We start from the raw sequence: 16,017 nt of genomic DNA, 5'->3' as shown, positions 1-16,017 counted from the left end.
GCCATGGACGATTCCGCAACCCCGCCGCCGCCTGCTGCCCAAGCCAAGGCCCCGCTTGCGGAACACGCGCACACCGCACACCCCCCGGCACAGGTCCCGAATGAACAATGCCAGCTCCGCTTTCTTCTCATCAACGGCGAGTCCTTTCGACTCTTCTTTCCGCCACCGTCCACCATACACCATGTCAAGCAGAAAGTTATTGAACAACAGCCCAAAGGTACGTCCTCCTTGCTCATCGCTTTTCCCTCCGTGCACGCCCGTCGCCTCGCGTCTCTCTGCCTGCGTCCACCCGCTGTACTCCCGCTGTCCGTGTCACCGTTTCGCTTCGCCTTTACGTCTGCGCTTGCGCCCCGCCTTCTGCCTTGCTCAATTGTCTAACACCACTCCGTCCACGTTGTCTCTGCCTTACTATTTCGTTTTACCCTCTTCGTTTTGCCCCGCTTTCGGCCAACGCATCGTATCCGCTACTCACTCTACGTTTTTGTGACTGCGCAGAGCTTGTCGCCTTCCTGAAAGAGTCAAATCCAAATGCAATCTCCGGACCTGCAAAGACAGAAGAAATCCGAATCCTTCACCTGGGCAAGTTCCTAGACGATGCAAAGACCCTCCAAGGTACCTTTACTCCTGTTTTTACAACTCTTGTCGCTACCTATTGCCACCGTGCTTTCTGACACCCATTTTCTTTTTTCCTCCACACACTCAGAGTGTAAATTTGCATCGGGGCCAGACAATCTCACGACTGTACACATTTCCCTACGCGTACCAACGAAGGCGTCGGAGGACGTCAAGGAAAAGATAAACAAGAAGGGCAGCGCTTGTTGCGAAATCATGTGATTTCATCCCTATGCTTACTCCTCAAACACAAGCCCATCTGCCCACCAATATCTTGTTCAACCTTCAAAACCCGCCTGCCCCATCCTTTTCTGTTATATTTCTCTCTCTCTCTCTCTCCCTTCTGCACGCCTCATGTGCAACTTTTTTTTCTCTCTCCCGTGCGGACGAGGGTGGGAACGATGACAGAACAATAGCTGGCAAGTCCAGACCTTGTAAGTGGCGTTGGTTGAACTGCGGCGCGCTGTGGGGTTCGAACGATGCGAGAGGGATCCGTTCTGTAGTAATGGCTAAGATCCTTTTGTACTTTTTGGCGCGTGGCTTGTGTTGCCGTGATCGTGAGCACGGAGGAGGTTGAGAGAAGGGGATTATGCACAGTGTTCAGCCTTTCGCCTCGCTCACAGAGCGACAAGCAGGTGCCGCACAAAGCCATCGTCACGCTTGTGCACTGGCGAGCCTCTGCCGCGCCGCGACGTTTTGCAATGTATCGGAAACTTTAGTCAAGCTAGTGCGCCATGTAAATGTAACGTCTGAAAAGAATGCCCTTGTTTTCACGTTAGGCACAGCATGCGCCGCCCTATTTCTACAGTAGTTTGGGGCAGAAATTTTCATCCCATCTTTTGTTTTGTTTTTTTTTGCACGTCGGCTGGAAGAAAGGCCGTGTCTGCTGAGAGCGTTTTGCGGTGGAGTGGAGGTTAAGCAGTACGAAGGTTGAACGAAGCGTCACAGATGGGAAACGAGAAGATGCAACGCGTCAATCCATTGAAAGCGTGCGCCGTAGAAAAGGAAAAATACGATGCATGCTTCAAGGAGTGGTACAGGGGCAAGTTTCTCAAGGTAAGCAATCGCATCGCCGCATTTGCACAACACTCGCTGAGCTTGGCTGTTTGCCTGACAGCCTCTATTCCCTTCAAAGAGACAAGATCGGCGGGGGCGTAAGGGGATCCGCTGGAATCTGACGTGTGGATCATTGTGCAACTGATGTTTTGCAGGGAGATGTCGAGACTTCGCCAGAGTGTGACGAACGTTTTGAGGAGCTGCAGGTCTGCATCAATCTCGTGCTTGACCAGGCGAGATCATCTTCGAAAGAGAAGCAGTAAATGCAAGTAGGACTCGGTAACCCGTGTTCCATTAGCAGGGCTGAGACGTAAAGTGAACTGCAACCTCTTGTATGGCTTGTAACGTAGAGTTCTGGTAGGGTCTCCTTTTCCTAATCTCACTGTTTTGCACCAAATTCGGGAGCAATTTTAGCTGGAAATCATGATCCACGTCACGCCATCTGGTAAAATGCTTTGATATAGCTTTTATCGCCACTCCCTCCATCGTAAGCCCCAGCCGTCGCTGTCCCGTTGTACTAGTTGCCGCGAATTTGTGCTCTCCACACACTTCTGCGTATTGCCAACAAGGAATCGTCATTCCCCTACATTGTTTGGTGGCCCCCCCTCCCCCCCACTTGTCGCCCATTGTGCTCGAAGCACTCTCATGGCAGCAGACATGCAGATGCAGATCGCATTTGTTCCGACGACCACAAGCACTTTCTTGACGTCGTTTGGTATCCACAAGACGCTTCAACCAACGAGCGTCTTCAAATGCGAGCAGCCCAGCGTCAACGTCGTGCGAATGAGCGCCGGATCGCGCAGCGTGCGACCTGCAGCCAATGTGGCCCGATCCTATGTCACGAGGGACAGGACGGGCATTCCAGTAGTCAACATTGACGGGTTTTCGCGCCCTCCCCCGCCATACTGGCTCTTTGCTCTAATAGCAGCGGCCATCGGATGGCTTTTACGGCGCCTCGTCATAGCCCGTCATCTAGCCCGCGTCTACAAACGCGTCGATCTGAGCCGGGACATTGCTGAATTTTACGACGCTCGCTCGGCGGCATGGGAACGAGTGTGGGGCGAGCACATGCACCACGGCATCTATGACAAAGTGGACGGCAAGACGTTGAAAGGACGGGAGGCTCAAGTCCGCACCATGTCCGAGCTGCTGCGCTTTGGCGGCCTGCTTAACGAGAAGCTACCGCCGGGAGCAAGGGTACTCGACGTCGGCTGCGGCATTGGAGGCGCGTCGCGATATCTCGCAGAGCATTTCGGAGAGGGCTGTCGGGTGACGGGGATCACGTTAAGCCCGTATCAGGCGAAGCGTGCGACTGAGCTTAATGAGGAACGCGGGCTGGGAGGGAGGGTGACCAACGAGGTGAGGAACGCGCTGAAGACAGGGTTCCCGGACGATCACTTTGATGTGGTTTGGAGCTTGGAGAGCGGCGAGCACATGGAGAACAAGCAGCAGTTCCTGCAGGAATGCGCGCGAGTGCTCAAGCCAGGGGGAAAGATGGTCATGCTGGCGTGGTGCATCCGCGAGACGAGCCCTCCACTGCGCATGGCAGAGCGGTTTTCCATTCGCAGGATCATGGAGGAATATTGCCTACCGCGGGTAGCACCGCCAAGCGAGTACGATACTGAGATGGTGCGGGCGGGGCTTCGCGCCGTCGATTTGAATGACTGGACGAAACGAGCGGCGCCGTTTTGGGGAGAAGTTGTCCGCAGCGCATTGTTCCGACGCTCCGGGTGGGAGGTATTGCTCAAGTACAAGTGGCCGCTGATCCGGTCGGCGCTCGCCATGCGGCACGTGATTAGAGGGATTAAGCAAGGCGTGTTCCGCATTGTCGCATTTTCAGCGCACAAGCCAACGGATAGGGAAGCTCGAGAAGAAAGGGAACGGACGGTGGCATGCTGTAGCAAAAGTTCTTTACCCCGAACGAGATAAGCGAAAGAGTAAATCACAAAAACAAACGTGTGCCTATCGATCGACTGCATACATCATCGGCGAGAGGGCGACTCACTCTCGCTCTCAGTCGCTCGCACACACTCTCTATGTCGACTTAGGCAGCCTCCTCCATGTCGGCGGCCATCTTACGAGCGTTGGCTTGAACCTCGTCGATGTCACCAACCATGTAGAAAGCGTTCTCTGGGAGATCGTCAAAGCTTCCCGCAACCAGGTCCTTGAATCCAGAGAGAGTCTTGTCCGTCTCGACAAAGCGGCCGTCGATACCGGTGAAGACTTCGGCGACATGGAAGGGTTGGGACAGGAAGCGCTGGACCTTGCGTGCGCGGGCGACGGTGAGCTTGTCATCCTCACTGAGCTCATCCATACCGAGAATGGCAATGATATCCGTGAGTTGCTTGTACGACTGGAGAATCTCCTGCACTGAACGGGCAACCAAGTAGTGGTCCTCACCAAGGATGAGTGGGGAAAGCATGCGCGAGGTGGAATCAAGCGGATCGACAGCAGGGTAGATACCGAGCTCGGCAATCTGTCGCGACAGCACAGTGGTGGCGTCCAGATGAGCAAAAGTGGTAGCCGGGGCGGGATCGGTAAGATCATCAGCGGGCACGTAGATAGCCTGGACGGAGGTAATAGAGCCAAGACGAGTGGTAGTAATACGCTCCTGCAGGGCGCCGAGATCGGTAGCCAAGGTGGGTTGGTATCCGACAGCGGACGGGATACGACCGAGCAGGGCCGACACCTCTGCATTGGCCTGAGTGAAACGGAAGATGTTGTCAACGAAAAGCAACACATCTTGTCCCTCCTCGTCACGGAAGTACTCCGCAATAGCCAGGCCAGTCAATCCGACGCGGGCACGCGCACCAGGCGGTTCGTTCATCTGGCCGTACACAAGGGCGGCCTTGGATTGATCGTCTTCAAGCTTGATAACGCCCGACACAATCATCTCATGGTAGAGATCATTGCCCTCACGGGTGCGCTCGCCGACGCCAGTGAATACGGAATATCCACCATGAGCCTTCGCGATATTGTTAATCAGCTCCATAATGAACACAGTCTTTCCGACACCAGCACCACCGAAAAGACCAATCTTTCCTCCCCTTGCGTACGGAGCGAGCAGGTCGACGACCTTGATACCCGTTTGCAGAATGGAAGCGGTGGTATCCTGATCGGTGAAAGAAGGAGCCTCCCGATGGATGGGGTAGAACTTGTCGGTTTTGACAGGGCCGCGCTCATCGATCGGCTCGCCGATGACGTTGATAATACGGCCTAGGGTCTCGCGGCCGACGGGGACCATGATGGGTCCTCCTGTATCGACGACGCCCTGGCCGCGCACCAGGCCCTCTGTGGCATCCATGGCAATTGTACGGACGGTATTTTCGCCCAGATGCTGCGCAACCTCGAGGACGAGACGAATGTCATGGTCCTGCACTTCGAGGGCGTTGAGGATGAGCGGGAGCGATCCAGACTCTACGCGGCAGTGGGCAAGGACGAAAACCACAGCAATGACGGGAACGCGTTAGAAAACGACTAGAAAATGGCGGCGATCATGACAGCGTAGTCCGTTCGTCGCGATCGGGATGGGAAATGGGGAGCGGGCGACTTACCGAAGTGAACATCGACGACGGCACCGATGACCTGAGAGATCTTGCCGGTGGGGGTAGCCGCGGCGGGTTCCTTTTCAGCGGGGGCGAAATCGGGCTGGGAGGCCTTGACTGGCGCTGGGCGAGTGGGGGCGAGGGTGGCCAATGCGAGGCGCTGGACGGCGACAGGCGTGGCCGGGCGGATGGCACGGGCGAGGCCGGCGGCGCGCGAGGCGAGGCGGGCGGCGACAGGGGCGCGCAGCATGGTGGATCGGAGTTGCGAGGAAGGACGGGGCGATGCGGGTAGGCGGTGCGAGCGCGGCCGAGGATCGATGAGGACGATGAGATGATGCGGGAAGGCTTGGCGTTCTCGAGCACACGTTCGGCACCGATGCGATCGGCTGAGGGCCTGGGCCTGAGAGAGGCGAGAGGCGCCAGAAACTGCAACGAACCCGCCGCATTACATTCCACTTACAGTCCTATTTCCCGTAAATATTTCCCAATCTTTTTGTATTTTTCATGAAAGTAACACGTGTCAACTAGTCATACGTGTCATCGTGTCGTATCCATCCCTCTTCGGCATGCTTGTGAAGACAAGCTTCCGCTTGCTCGTACCCCGACTTGATCTCTCGGTCTCCTGCTCAGCTACCGTTCCCCGTTCGCATCATGTCATCCGCCACGCGACCCACCTCTCCGCCCGTGGAAACGGTTGCCGACGTCACAACATGGCTGCAGGGTCTGGGCCTCCCGCAGTACACGCCAGCCTTCGCGACCAACGAGATCACGGGCGCGGTCCTTAAGACGCTGACACCGACCGAGCTGCGCGACGACCTGGGCGTGTCCAACCTCGCGCACCGCCGCGCGCTGCTGCGCGCCATCACCTTACTGCGCGAGCTGGACCCGCGGCCGGAGAAGGGCTCGCTTCCTGAGCACGGCCGCATCCTGGACCACCTCTCCAACGTACGCACGTACCACAGCTGGCTGCGCCTGGGCCTGCAGCTGCTCGCCTTCGCGCTGGTCACGCTGCGCCTGGCCCCCGCCTTCCGCTCGCGCACCGTCGTGTCCGCGGCCGCTTTCTATCTGGCCGCCGTCGCCGCGCTCGCGTTTCTGTACGCCGTGTACCGCTACCGCGCCGTCGCGCGCATGATCGAGCGCGCCACCCCGCACGCACAGACCTTCCGCCCCGACCGAGTCGGCGTCGCCGCTGTCCTCGCGCTCGTCCTGCTCGCCTCCGTCTTCTCGTTCGTCCTCGTCGCCCTGCCCGCCCCGCTGTGAGCCGCGCGCCTCTCTCTGTCACACCGCCTCTTTCTTTTACATGTACGAACGCAACACAGTGTCTCTACGCCCCGCGCCCGCGTTTCTTCAGCACCTTGCCCGCCTGCTTTTCCAAGCACGCCTTGATCAGCCCGCGCACCTGCGTCGCCGCCTGGCACCCGGTCTGGATCGCGTGCGCCAACTGCCCGATCTCCATCTCGCCCGTCTGCACGAGGTCCGTCACCTTTCCGACGTTTCCCATGTACGCCACCATGACCGTGCCCGACGCGCGCCGCTCCTCTTCCGCGTTGGGATCGACCACGACGTTGCCGTCGACAACGGCAGCGGTCATCGCGGCGGTCAAGTCGGCCATCTCGATGCCGGCGTCGGCCATCGCCAGCGCAGCCGCCGTCACCACGGCCGCGAACGAGCTCCCATCGTCCTCCAGCACCAGCGCGCTCACCTCGATGCGCGACTTGGGGTACATCTCCACGCGCGTCACCGTGCCTAGCGTGCGGGCGAGCGACGCGCCCAGCTCGCGCTCCTCGTCCGTTGCGGACTCGCTCGGCCGCGACCGCTCGCCCCCCGCCGCGGTCCGCGTCTCCTCGCGCCGCCCCGAGAAGTGCGCCCATCGCACCTCGCAGTGCACTACTGCGTCGATCGACGAGCTCGCCCACGCGCGTGGGCCGTGCACCGCACAGAACACTTTTGTGCCTCCGGCTTCGAAGTAGGCCGAACCGGCCGCGGAGGACAAGAATGACGCCTTTAGGAAAACTGGCCGCAGCTCTTCCCAACCCGTGCGCCCGTCGCTGCGCTTGTGTGCCTCGCTTGTCTTGGGTTTCGGCGCGGCCGTCACGCGGCACAGCGGTCCGTATCTCATCGCGTCCGTCTCTGCTCAGTACTTGGGTGGAGCATGCGGCAACCAAGGCGGGTGCAGAAACCGTCCGCGAGGTGAGTGGAGAAGTTGGCGAAGGCGATGCCGTGCCGAATTAAGGAGTGGGTTTTTTTGATCCGTGGCCAACGGCGGCCAGGCGTTTCAATAAATTAATGCGTCTCAGTAAATGGCTTCACTTTGCCTCTTCGTCTGCTCTGGCAGACCCCTACCTCCTCTACGAGTAAAGCTCACGCTTCACGACATTTATCTCGTGCCTTCGTCTATCCCCATAGACAAAAACATCTAACGGCAACTACTAGGCTGAGATGCTTGTTGATCGCGAGAAAAAGAGTCATCTTCAATCAACGGTGTCGCCTTCAAGGATCACACGCGCCGCAACTTTCAAAATTTCGGCTCAAGGGGACTACTCTAAGCAATGTAGGACCAGCATGTGAGTCGCATAGGATCAATTCCCATCGACAACATGCCCGCCACTATCAGAGTAGAACCACGAGGGCAATTGTAGGTCGACATGCGAGGCACGTCCTGTCTTGTGCAGTTCAGGTTTCATGTCGCAAGTGACGTACACATCTGTCTTCATGGCTAGTCGGCCTCAGTGCGACCGAGCGTCCAAAGCGTTTTGATCAGATCGCCCTGCGCGCAACCATCCCATTCCTTAACCGTCTGACAACAAAATGTGCTCCCGCACCGCGTCACACATAAGGCAATTTAGCAGTAGCTTCAATCTCGACGAGAGCCCCCTTTGGCAGCTCCTTTGCCGCAAAGCACGAGCGCGCGGGCACATCTCCTGCTCCGAAAAAGTCCTTATAGATAGCGTTGACCTTTGCAAAATCCGCCATGTCATCCAGCAAGATACCAGTCTTCACAATATCGTTCGGCCCGGCCCCCGTCGAATTCAGAATCGCTCTGATGTTCTCCAACGCCTGCCTCGTCTGCCCCTCCACGCCGCCGTCAACCATGCCGCCATCGCCCGGCAGCAACCCGATGCACCCGCTCACATACACTGTGCCATCATCTACCACGACGCCCTGATTATACGGCCCGACGGCCGCCGCGGCCTTGTCTGTCGCGAGGATCTTGGCCGGCGACGGCAGGGCCGCGATGACGCCGATCTCGACGGTGATGTCGTCGGCGACGAGACGCGACTGTACCGTCGCGCGCACGGGCATGTTCTGTTTGTCAACCCAGGCGTCCCACGCGCGATTCATCTCGTCGGCTTCCGCGATGTCCGTCATCCACACCGTCGCCGACAGGACGCGCGACTTGTCCGTGCCCGCCTCGGCGAGGAGCGCGTCGACTTTGCGGAGGATCTCTTCCGTTTGGCCGTACGTGCTGCGGTCCGCGGCACGCCCCACTTGGCCGGCGAGATACACCGTGCCGTTGTGGATCGTCGCTTGGTGGAACCGGGCGCCGGGCTGGAGGCGCCGGATGTCGGGGTGCGACATGGTCGCGGAGCGTGTGGCTTTCGGATGCTGGTGGGTTGGGGGACGGGGGCGGTGTGACGTGAGAGTGCTGTTGAACGGGGAGGCGATGTGGGAGGCGATGAGGGCGTTTGTGAGGGGAATGCTTGTGGAGAATGCCGGGGTTCGCTGCTGAATGGTCATTGTTGAGTTTGATGGGGAAGAAGAAGGACAATCAATGATCGGTTGGCCCATGGGCGGGACGGAGATGGGTTGAAAGTTTCAACTTGAAAGAATTTTTAGGAAACGCACATATTTCTTCCAGTTTGATCTCGGGGCGCCCTATTTGGACACAACCCTTCGGTGGGGAGCACGATTGCAACGGGATGAGCACAAACGCTTGTTTTTCATTGCCACACTTTGCCTCACTTTTGTAGTGTGGTCTCTAGAGTTTAAAGAGAGTGCAGCAATTGCGTTTTTATTGGAAACGGCATGAACCTCTGCGCATAAACCGCGTGCATGCATTCGCACCTCGCCGACTGCTTCTTAACTCTGAACGACAAACTGCGAAAGTGCAGCCGTCCGAAAGCAAACCCTCCCTTCCTTACATAGATGCGCTGTCTGGGAAGGGAAGGCACTACAAGCTCATCGACTGCATCAGCAAAACTGGTGATACCTCGACAAGTATTTGGACAAAGGTGTCCCTGTCACTTTTCGTTCTCCCTCTTTCTTGCCGCCTGCCTTGTCACATTGTGTATGGAGCTCAGCGGGTTGCTATCCCGTGCGAATACAATGACGATGGTGTCACAGGGTAAGGCGGCCTTATCTTGCCACACGAGATGGCATCAGTGCCCGTGGACTGGTGCCACTTGCCAGCAACAAATGCGCAACCTGCCGTTTCCCTCTATCGCGGTGGTGAAGCAGTGGGACAAGCTGGGGGTATCAGTGCTTTCTGCATTTTCACGTACACTGGCAAAAATATGCGCACATACGTCGCTCGGTGCTGAAGAGATGATAAGAGCGAGCTCGGCGGAGAGCGCACGGATCTTACTACAGGAACAGGCTAAAGCAAGGTAATGCAGAGTAATCACGAAACATTTGTACAGTTTACGAAAGCTTCAACAGACCGTTAAAATAGACAAAGACCGATGGCAGCGCAGCTCCATCGGGAAGAACCATCTCAAATGGCAAGTAATCCAAGCGAGTCCAAGTTTACGACGAGCTGTACTTAGTGACAGCCTTGGTGCCTTCCGAGACGGCATGCTTGGCGAGCTCACCTGGCAAAAGAAGGCGGACAGCGGTCTGGATTTCGCGAGACGTCAAAGTTTTGGTGTTATTGTACGAGGCGAGCTTGGCGGCTTCCGACGCGATCCTCTCAAAGAGATCGGCGACAAACGAGTTCATGATGCTCATAGCCTTCGATGAGATACCGGTATCCGGATGCACCTGCTTCAACACTTTGTAGATGTAGATGGAGTACGACTCGTTCCTCTTCTTCCTCTTAGTTGTTTTCTCGACGCCAGAGCCGGACATGCCTTTCTTCGCAACCTTCTTCTCCGCGACGGGGACGGATTTACCTTTCGGAGCCATTGCGAGGTGGTTCTGGAGTTTTTGTGGGGTGCGGTGAGGTGGGAGTCTGAAGCGTGGAGAGCGTGAGGGGGTTCGAAGCGTGTGGAGAGATGTTGTGAAGATGGAGGGCGATAGGAGTGGGGAAGTAAGTGGTCGGGCGCGCTACTTATATCGTTACGGGGTATTCGGGGACGCGCGCCTCCGTCTCGTGAAGGGGTGTCGGGGTCCGTCGCGCGCGTTTGTGAATTTTGAAGCTGTGCGTTCCAAACCGCAGCAACGCCTTGTGATTGGCGCGCGAGCTCGCTGGAGGGAGGATGCGGGCACACGAGAACGAACCAATACATTTCGCGTATTTCTGTCGTCTGTTTTTCATCAAATTTTCGGCCATTCACTCGCCTTTCCTCTGCATCCCTCTCGCCATTCCCCCATCCACCGGGAAAACTCTTCCTTCTTTCGAATTCCCACCTCCTCCCCCACTCCGTCTCCCAAACCGTATAAAACTCTTCCCGCACACCCCTGTCTGCTCCTCCATCACCACCACTCCCAACTTCTACACACTGCAGCCTCAACTCGACTCAGCTTGATCTCCGACTCACACCCACCATGTCCACGCCAATCAGTAAGAAAGTCAAGAAGACCTCTCAGACGCGGTCCTCGAAGGCCGGCCTTCAATTCCCCGTTGGCCGTATCCATCGCTTCCTGCGAAAAGGCGGCTATGCTGATCGTGTGGGCGCCGGCGCCCCGGTCTACATGGCGGCCGTCATGGAGTATTTGACCGCCGAGGTTCTGGAGCTCGCCGGCAACGCCGCGCGGGACAACAAGAAGTCGAGGATTATCCCGCGCCACATCCAGCTTGCCGTGCGCAACGACGAAGAGTTGAACAAGCTTCTCGGCAGCGTCACCATCGCTTCGGGCGGCGTCATTCCTAACATTCATACCGTCCTCATGCCCCGTAAGAAGTCGAAGTCAGACCCTTCGCAGGAGGTGTGAACAGTTTTCTAATTCACTTGCCGAACGCGCCTTGCGCGCAAGGGATACGGTTGTACAGGATGTGACTGCTCATTTCTCAAATTAAATTGTCTCTGGTTGTGTACTTTTATATATTTGCTTCCACGAGCTCCGCTTCCTTCTCTTTTTTCGTTTCCGGCAGTGCTCTGATATGCCCTTTTCGTGGACCACAGAGAGATGTAATTGTCTCTGTATCAGCAGGGACGACAAGAACATCCTGAGCTTCCATTGTTCATTGACATTTCTTTGTGACTACAAGGATGGGTGTTGTCGACACTGACCTGTAGTCTGGAGAGAAGTCTTACACCGGGCATCTGCGAATTCTGCCTCATGGATGAAACGATGGCATTCAGTGTACGTGCTCGGTAAAAAGTAACATAGCTCAAGAACGGATTGACGACTGTTCTAGCTGTCAGTCCTTTAAAACATGTTATCTTTTCAAGCAAGTGATATTGTAGAGTAATAAAGAAAAGCATCGAGACATCTTAAAATCTCAAATCCGTTCTCCCCTTTCATTGCCCAGCGTTTACCATGCAACATAGCAACTGCGGTGCAGTATACCCGTTTAAGATCATAATTTAGGCCTTGCCTTGGAGGTGGATGTTCCATGACATGGTGATGAGAGAATGATATGTTCAAACTGCGAATCATACCGGTCATCGATTTTCGAGGAACGCTAATTATTGACATGAAGGTACAGTTGCCGCCCCGCCCTATTTTTACCTTGACACGTGTCAGCTGTCCAGCACAGAAAGGACGACGGCCAGAATAGCCCACAAAAGACGAATCGGCCACCTCCACCACCACCATCTGAGCATCCTTGACGCTTCCTTGTCCCACCCATCTTAAGAGCTTTCCACCAGAAACTCACTCTGCCCGGCACCACCCGTTCCCCCTAACCCCGTCTGCACCATGGACGCGGATAGCTCCGTGGTGACGTGTATGGCGTGTCGGTCGCGCCTGGTCGGCTTGGCATCCCGCCGCGAGCACTACCGCTCAGACTGGCATCGTGTGAACCTGAAGCGCAAGGTGGGCGGTCTGGGTCCCCTAAGCCAGGAGGAGCTCGCCATCCGCGTGGCGGCGATGCGCAGCGAGGAGGAGGGGAAGCAGCGCAAGCGCGAAACGAAGTTCTGCGGGCCGTGCTCGAAGAAGTTCTCGTCGGAGAAGGCGCTAGAGAACCACGTCAAGTCGCGGCGGCACCTGGAGCGCATGCGCGTATCAGGGGACGCGGGCTCTGTTGAGGTGTCGACGATTGGCGGCTCGGACGAGGAGGAGGGGGAGGTGCGCGCGCAGGCGAGGGCGGCGGGCGTGGAGGATGACACCGCTGTGCAGATGGAGCTGGAGCGCAGGCTGGCGGAGAGCCGCGGGCTGGAGGGGCGGGAGTGCCTGTTTGATGAGAGCGTGCACGAGAGCGTGGAGGAGAATATCAAGTACATGGCGAAGCGGTACGGGTTCTTCGTGCCGTACGTAGAACGGCTGAAGGATGTGGACGGGCTGATGAGGTATTTGGGGCAGAAAGTCGGAGTGGGGTACGCGTGCGTGGAGTGTGATCGGGCGTTCGGGGCGGTGGCGGATGCGCGGAAGCATATGAGGGACAAGGCGCACTGCAAGATGACGGCAGACGAGGAGGACTGGATGGCGGAGTATGGGGAGTTTTACGAGTTTGAAGGGGACGACGGGTGGGAGGAGGTCGGCGAGGAGGAAGGGGCGGTCGTGGATGTCGGTGGCGAGGTGGTGGAGCGCGAGGAGGTGAACGCGGAGGAGGTGGGGCTGGCGGTTAACGGCAAGGTGCTCGGGCACAGGTCGCTGCGCAGGTATTACGAACAGAGCGCGGGCGGGCACGTGGACGAGCGCGCGGCCGTGGTGGCGAACAGGGTGATGCGGGAATACCGCCTGCTGGGGTGGGAGGGGAAGGGAAGGGACGCGGTCGCAGTCAAGAAGATGCGGAGGGAGACTCGCAGGGATCAACGGTTCCAGCTGTCGGTCGGCGGGCAGAACTACTACACGCGTAAGGCGCGGTTCAAGCAGAGCATGGCGGTGTTCAACTCGGGGTACAGGGCGTGAGCTAGTTAATTGCGTGCAATGAGAAGCGCGATTATGTTTGGTTTCTCCGTCACGCGAGTCAGGTGGCGCTTTGTGCGGACAACGTGGGCAACGCTTTCGCAATTGTCGCTGTGGAAGAAGGCGTCCTCGTTGCCGGACTCCCGCTCGAAAAACATAAACAATTCATCCCTCCTCGCGAGTTTCCCCTCCGCCTGGCCAACTGTCCACAACATGACAAGAGCCGCCCGCCGTTCCTCCCATGGTCCACCAACAACAGCACAAAAATTCATTTTCACCGCTCCCACCTCTTCTACCCCCCCCCCCCCCCCCCCCTCCCACCGCCCCCTCCACTCAATGTCAAATCCTGGCGTGTTCCCCGACGGCACTCTCGACCCTGAGTACTCGCGTCGCATCAACGCAAACAACGCCTCCAAGCCACGCGGCCATCTCTACCCGTCCTCCGCCTACCCTCCCCAACCGCAGCCCTACCCCCCCGGCTACCGTCCCCCGCACGGCTACTCCCCGTACGCCCAGCCCCAGAACCCCTACCCCCCTCAGCCCTTCCACCCGCCGCCACCGCCGCCGCCTCACCCCCCTCAGCACCCCTACGCCCCGCAGCAACCCTACCCGGCCCACCCACCGCAGCCGTCGTACAACCCGCACGGCCCCCCCGCGCTAGCACAGTCCGCCTCACACATGACGAGCCCGTTCCGCCCGTCCGGGCGCAGGAAGGCGCTACTGGTCGGCATCAACTACCGCGGCACGAGCTCCGCGCTGCGCGGCTGCGTGCGCGACGTCACCTTCGTCCACCACCTGCTCGTGTCCAAGTTTGGCTTCCGCAAGAAGGACTTTGTCGTCCTCACCGACGAGTCGGTCAACATCCCCGGCGTGCGCAAGGGGCCGCCCACCCGCCGCGTCATCCTCGACTCGCTCAAGTGGCTCGTCTCCGGCTCCCGCTCTGGTGACAGTCTCTGGTTTTCCTTCTCGGGCCACGGCGCCCAGGTGCGCGACGTGTCCGGCGACGAGAGCGACGGGTTCGACGAGACTATTGTCCCTGTCGATCATAAGCGCGCAGGGCACATTATTGATGACGAGCTGTACGAGATTGTCAGGCACGTCGCAAGGGGCGCGAGACTCACTGTGCTCTTGGATGCGTGCCATTCCGGGACCGGGCTGGACTTGCCTTATCAGCATGACGTGTTTGGGACGGGCAGCGGGCAGCGGATCTCGGGAGGGAAAGGTATGAGCTTGACGTCGGGACTATTGAACGTGGCCGGGGCTCTGTTGAATGGCAGCGCGAGCGGGGCGTTGAACGCCGGGTTCAACATGGCGACTGGCGGCAAGAAGAAGAAGAAGACACCGGGACCGGATCCCAACGCCGGGGAGGTGCTGCTGTTTTCGGGGTGCAAGGACAATCAGACGTCCGCGGATACCAGCAAGCTGACGGGCGGACTGCCCACGGGGGCGATGACGTTCGCTTTGATCGAGACGCTCGAGCACTCGACGGTGGGGGATTGGAGGAATTATAATTACAGGCAGCTGCTGCAGACGATGCGTCAGAAGTTGAGGGCGGCCAAGATGACGCAGGTGCCGCAGTTCTCGACGTCGCACCCCTTCGATCTGTCTACGTCTTTCATGTTGTAGAGGGAGGAGGGGCGTGTCTGGCGAGCCGGGTAGGGGCGAGCCGGGTGGGGGCGTTTGTGTGTGCGTTTGTGTTTTTTCTCTCTCCCGTGTACATAGAGGTATAGAGGTGTCCAGCTGTTGATGCCTATACCAAGAGCTGTTTTTTCTCATTGCTTGGTAAGCCGTAGTATTAGACGCTGCCCGTTTATCGTAGTAGAGGTTGAAGGCTTTTGAGGTTTACGAAAATAGCGAGATGGGGGTGTCCCATTCGAAGCAAGTGTGGTTAGCATTGTATTTTTCGGTTTACATGTTAGCATATCGACGGGTCGCATCTCGGGGTCTCTCGGGGCGTCTGTTTTAGTGGTATCTCCGCCAGACGCCGCGATGGCGGCCGGCGAAGGCAGGGCGCGCGGGCTCAGGGCCTGGGGTCTCTGCGTGGGCGAGTCCCGCGCGGGGTTTGGGGGTGTGCGCGGCGGCGGTAGAGAACAAGCTGACGCGCGCGAGCGAGAGGACCTTGAGGTAGCGCTTGCGGTCGAGGGCAGCGGAGACGGGTCCGCGGATGCGGGTGGCGACGGGGGCGGTGCCGTCGGCGTTGAGCAGGATGGCGGCGGTGTCGCCCGTACGCACGAAGCCGCCGTCGCGACGCAGCGGCTCGTTCTTGGCGCGCACGACGAGCGCGCGGTGGACCTCGCCCTTGCGCACCTTCTTCGTCTTCACGGAGCGGTCGTTCGCCGTGACCGACACGACCAGCTCGGACCCGACGTTGCCCGACGGCCGCTGCCGCCGCCGCCGCAGGATGTTGATGCAGCGCACCGTCTTCGCGCCCGAGTTGTCCGCCACGCGCAGCACCGTCCGCATCTGCACCATCGCGGCGGGCGGGGGGGCGGGGACGGCGCGGACGGATCGGCGGGCCGGAGGGGACGCGGGGTGCGGCTGGCGGTGAGGGCGCGGCGCGATCTGAGGGATGGTGGAGCGAAGGCCGGAGGTGCGCGGCGATCGACAACAGGAGCGTGGTTCCACGGCACGA

General features: G+C 58.6%; 13 protein-coding genes; 7 read left to right on the top strand and 6 right to left on the bottom strand.

Annotated features, from left to right (window-relative positions):
• Window positions 1–212: 212 nt before the first annotated feature.
• Window positions 213–1,371, top strand: CHC_T00000840001 (hypothetical protein; the record flags this gene model as incomplete). XM_005710858.1 is given in 3 exon segments in its annotated part: window positions 213–612; window positions 704–834; window positions 835–1,371. Coding segments are annotated over 2 exon segments (531 nt in total), but the record flags the coding sequence as incomplete, so codon positions are not given.
• Window positions 1,372–1,526: 155 nt separating this feature from the next.
• On the bottom strand, window positions 1,527–1,802 carry CHC_T00000839001 (hypothetical protein). Its single transcript, XM_005710857.1, has one exon. It carries the CDS (start codon window positions 1,800–1,802, stop codon window positions 1,527–1,529), a length of 276 nt encoding a protein of 91 aa, XP_005710914.1.
• A 10-nt stretch (window positions 1,803–1,812) lies between these two features.
• On the top strand, window positions 1,813–2,000 carry CHC_T00000838001 (hypothetical protein). XM_005710856.1 is given in 2 exon segments: window positions 1,813–1,941; window positions 1,942–2,000. 1 exon segment carries the CDS (start codon window positions 1,813–1,815, stop codon window positions 1,939–1,941), a length of 129 nt encoding a protein of 42 aa, XP_005710913.1. The 3' UTR covers window positions 1,942–2,000.
• Window positions 2,001–2,313: 313 nt separating this feature from the next.
• Window positions 2,314–3,711, top strand: CHC_T00000837001 (hypothetical protein). XM_005710855.1 is given in 2 exon segments: window positions 2,314–3,597; window positions 3,598–3,711. The coding sequence occupies 1 exon segment, from the start codon at window positions 2,314–2,316 to the stop codon at window positions 3,595–3,597; it is 1,284 nt and encodes a 427-aa protein (XP_005710912.1). The 3' UTR covers window positions 3,598–3,711.
• Window position 3,712: 1 nt separating this feature from the next.
• CHC_T00009073001 (mitochondrial F-type ATPase F1 subunit beta, precursor) lies at window positions 3,713–5,463 on the bottom strand. Its single transcript, XM_005710854.1, has 2 exons — window positions 5,223–5,463; window positions 3,713–5,085 (listed from the first exon to the last, which is right to left on the bottom strand). The coding sequence occupies exons 1-2, from the start codon at window positions 5,461–5,463 to the stop codon at window positions 3,713–3,715; spliced, it is 1,614 nt and encodes a 537-aa protein (XP_005710911.1).
• A 1,074-nt stretch (window positions 5,464–6,537) lies between these two features.
• On the bottom strand, window positions 6,538–7,332 carry CHC_T00010012001 (exosome component 6 Mtr3). The gene has a single exon (XM_005710853.1). It carries the CDS (start codon window positions 7,330–7,332, stop codon window positions 6,538–6,540), a length of 795 nt encoding a protein of 264 aa, XP_005710910.1.
• A 109-nt stretch (window positions 7,333–7,441) lies between these two features.
• Window positions 7,442–8,792, bottom strand: CHC_T00000835001 (hypothetical protein). XM_005710852.1 is given in 2 exon segments: window positions 7,442–8,039; window positions 8,040–8,792. The coding sequence occupies 1 exon segment, from the start codon at window positions 8,790–8,792 to the stop codon at window positions 8,040–8,042; it is 753 nt and encodes a 250-aa protein (XP_005710909.1). The 3' UTR covers window positions 7,442–8,039.
• A 1,044-nt stretch (window positions 8,793–9,836) lies between these two features.
• CHC_T00008338001 (Histone H2B) lies at window positions 9,837–10,337 on the bottom strand. XM_005710851.1 is given in 2 exon segments: window positions 9,837–9,959; window positions 9,960–10,337. 1 exon segment carries the CDS (start codon window positions 10,335–10,337, stop codon window positions 9,960–9,962), a length of 378 nt encoding a protein of 125 aa, XP_005710908.1. The 3' UTR covers window positions 9,837–9,959.
• Window positions 10,338–10,630: 293 nt separating this feature from the next.
• On the top strand, window positions 10,631–10,900 carry CHC_T00000834001 (hypothetical protein). Its single transcript, XM_005710850.1, has one exon. It carries the CDS (start codon window positions 10,631–10,633, stop codon window positions 10,898–10,900), a length of 270 nt encoding a protein of 89 aa, XP_005710907.1.
• Window positions 10,901–10,919: 19 nt separating this feature from the next.
• On the top strand, window positions 10,920–11,415 carry CHC_T00008687001 (Histone H2A). XM_005710849.1 is given in 2 exon segments: window positions 10,920–11,306; window positions 11,307–11,415. The coding sequence occupies 1 exon segment, from the start codon at window positions 10,920–10,922 to the stop codon at window positions 11,304–11,306; it is 387 nt and encodes a 128-aa protein (XP_005710906.1). The 3' UTR covers window positions 11,307–11,415.
• An 851-nt stretch (window positions 11,416–12,266) lies between these two features.
• On the top strand, window positions 12,267–13,388 carry CHC_T00000833001 (hypothetical protein). Its single transcript, XM_005710848.1, has one exon. It carries the CDS (start codon window positions 12,267–12,269, stop codon window positions 13,386–13,388), a length of 1,122 nt encoding a protein of 373 aa, XP_005710905.1.
• Window positions 13,389–13,721: 333 nt separating this feature from the next.
• On the top strand, window positions 13,722–15,306 carry CHC_T00000832001 (hypothetical protein). XM_005710847.1 is given in 2 exon segments: window positions 13,722–15,011; window positions 15,012–15,306. 1 exon segment carries the CDS (start codon window positions 13,722–13,724, stop codon window positions 15,009–15,011), a length of 1,290 nt encoding a protein of 429 aa, XP_005710904.1. The 3' UTR covers window positions 15,012–15,306.
• Window positions 15,307–15,347: 41 nt separating this feature from the next.
• On the bottom strand, window positions 15,348–15,857 carry CHC_T00000831001 (hypothetical protein). Its single transcript, XM_005710846.1, has one exon. The coding sequence runs from the start codon at window positions 15,855–15,857 to the stop codon at window positions 15,348–15,350; it is 510 nt and encodes a 169-aa protein (XP_005710903.1).
• Window positions 15,858–16,017: the final 160 nt, after the last annotated feature.

Source organism: Chondrus crispus, genomic scaffold (assembly GCF_000350225.1).
Source record: "Chondrus crispus Stackhouse genomic scaffold, scaffold_641, whole genome shotgun sequence".
NCBI lineage: Eukaryota > Rhodophyta > Florideophyceae > Gigartinales > Gigartinaceae > Chondrus > Chondrus crispus.
This window is presented reverse-complemented; position numbering and strand designations above follow the sequence as displayed.

Bases quoted from the DNA above. Each gene is read 5' to 3' on its own strand.
- CHC_T00008338001 (XM_005710851.1), bottom strand. From the start codon at position 10,337: ATGGCTCCGAAAGGTAAATCCGTCCCCGTCGCGGAGAAGAAGGTTGCG.
- CHC_T00000837001 (XM_005710855.1), top strand. From the start codon at position 2,314: ATGGCAGCAGACATGCAGATGCAGATCGCATTTGTTCCGACGACCACA.
- CHC_T00000831001 (XM_005710846.1), bottom strand. From the start codon at position 15,857: ATGGTGCAGATGCGGACGGTGCTGCGCGTGGCGGACAACTCGGGCGCG.
- CHC_T00008687001 (XM_005710849.1), top strand. From the start codon at position 10,920: ATGTCCACGCCAATCAGTAAGAAAGTCAAGAAGACCTCTCAGACGCGG.
- CHC_T00010012001 (XM_005710853.1), bottom strand. From the start codon at position 7,332: ATGAGATACGGACCGCTGTGCCGCGTGACGGCCGCGCCGAAACCCAAG.
- CHC_T00000832001 (XM_005710847.1), top strand. From the start codon at position 13,722: ATGTCAAATCCTGGCGTGTTCCCCGACGGCACTCTCGACCCTGAGTAC.
- CHC_T00000833001 (XM_005710848.1), top strand. From the start codon at position 12,267: ATGGCGTGTCGGTCGCGCCTGGTCGGCTTGGCATCCCGCCGCGAGCAC.
- CHC_T00009073001 (XM_005710854.1), bottom strand. From the start codon at position 5,463: ATGCTGCGCGCCCCTGTCGCCGCCCGCCTCGCCTCGCGCGCCGCCGGC. The intron at 5,086-5,222 runs GTAAGTCGCCCG...ACTGCCGCGTAG, and splicing joins CGTCGTCGATGTTCACTTCG to AGTCTGGATCGCTCCCGCTC.
- CHC_T00000839001 (XM_005710857.1), bottom strand. From the start codon at position 1,802: ATGATCCACACGTCAGATTCCAGCGGATCCCCTTACGCCCCCGCCGAT.
- CHC_T00000835001 (XM_005710852.1), bottom strand. From the start codon at position 8,792: ATGTCGCACCCCGACATCCGGCGCCTCCAGCCCGGCGCCCGGTTCCAC.
- CHC_T00000834001 (XM_005710850.1), top strand. From the start codon at position 10,631: ATGCGGGCACACGAGAACGAACCAATACATTTCGCGTATTTCTGTCGT.
- CHC_T00000838001 (XM_005710856.1), top strand. From the start codon at position 1,813: ATGTTTTGCAGGGAGATGTCGAGACTTCGCCAGAGTGTGACGAACGTT.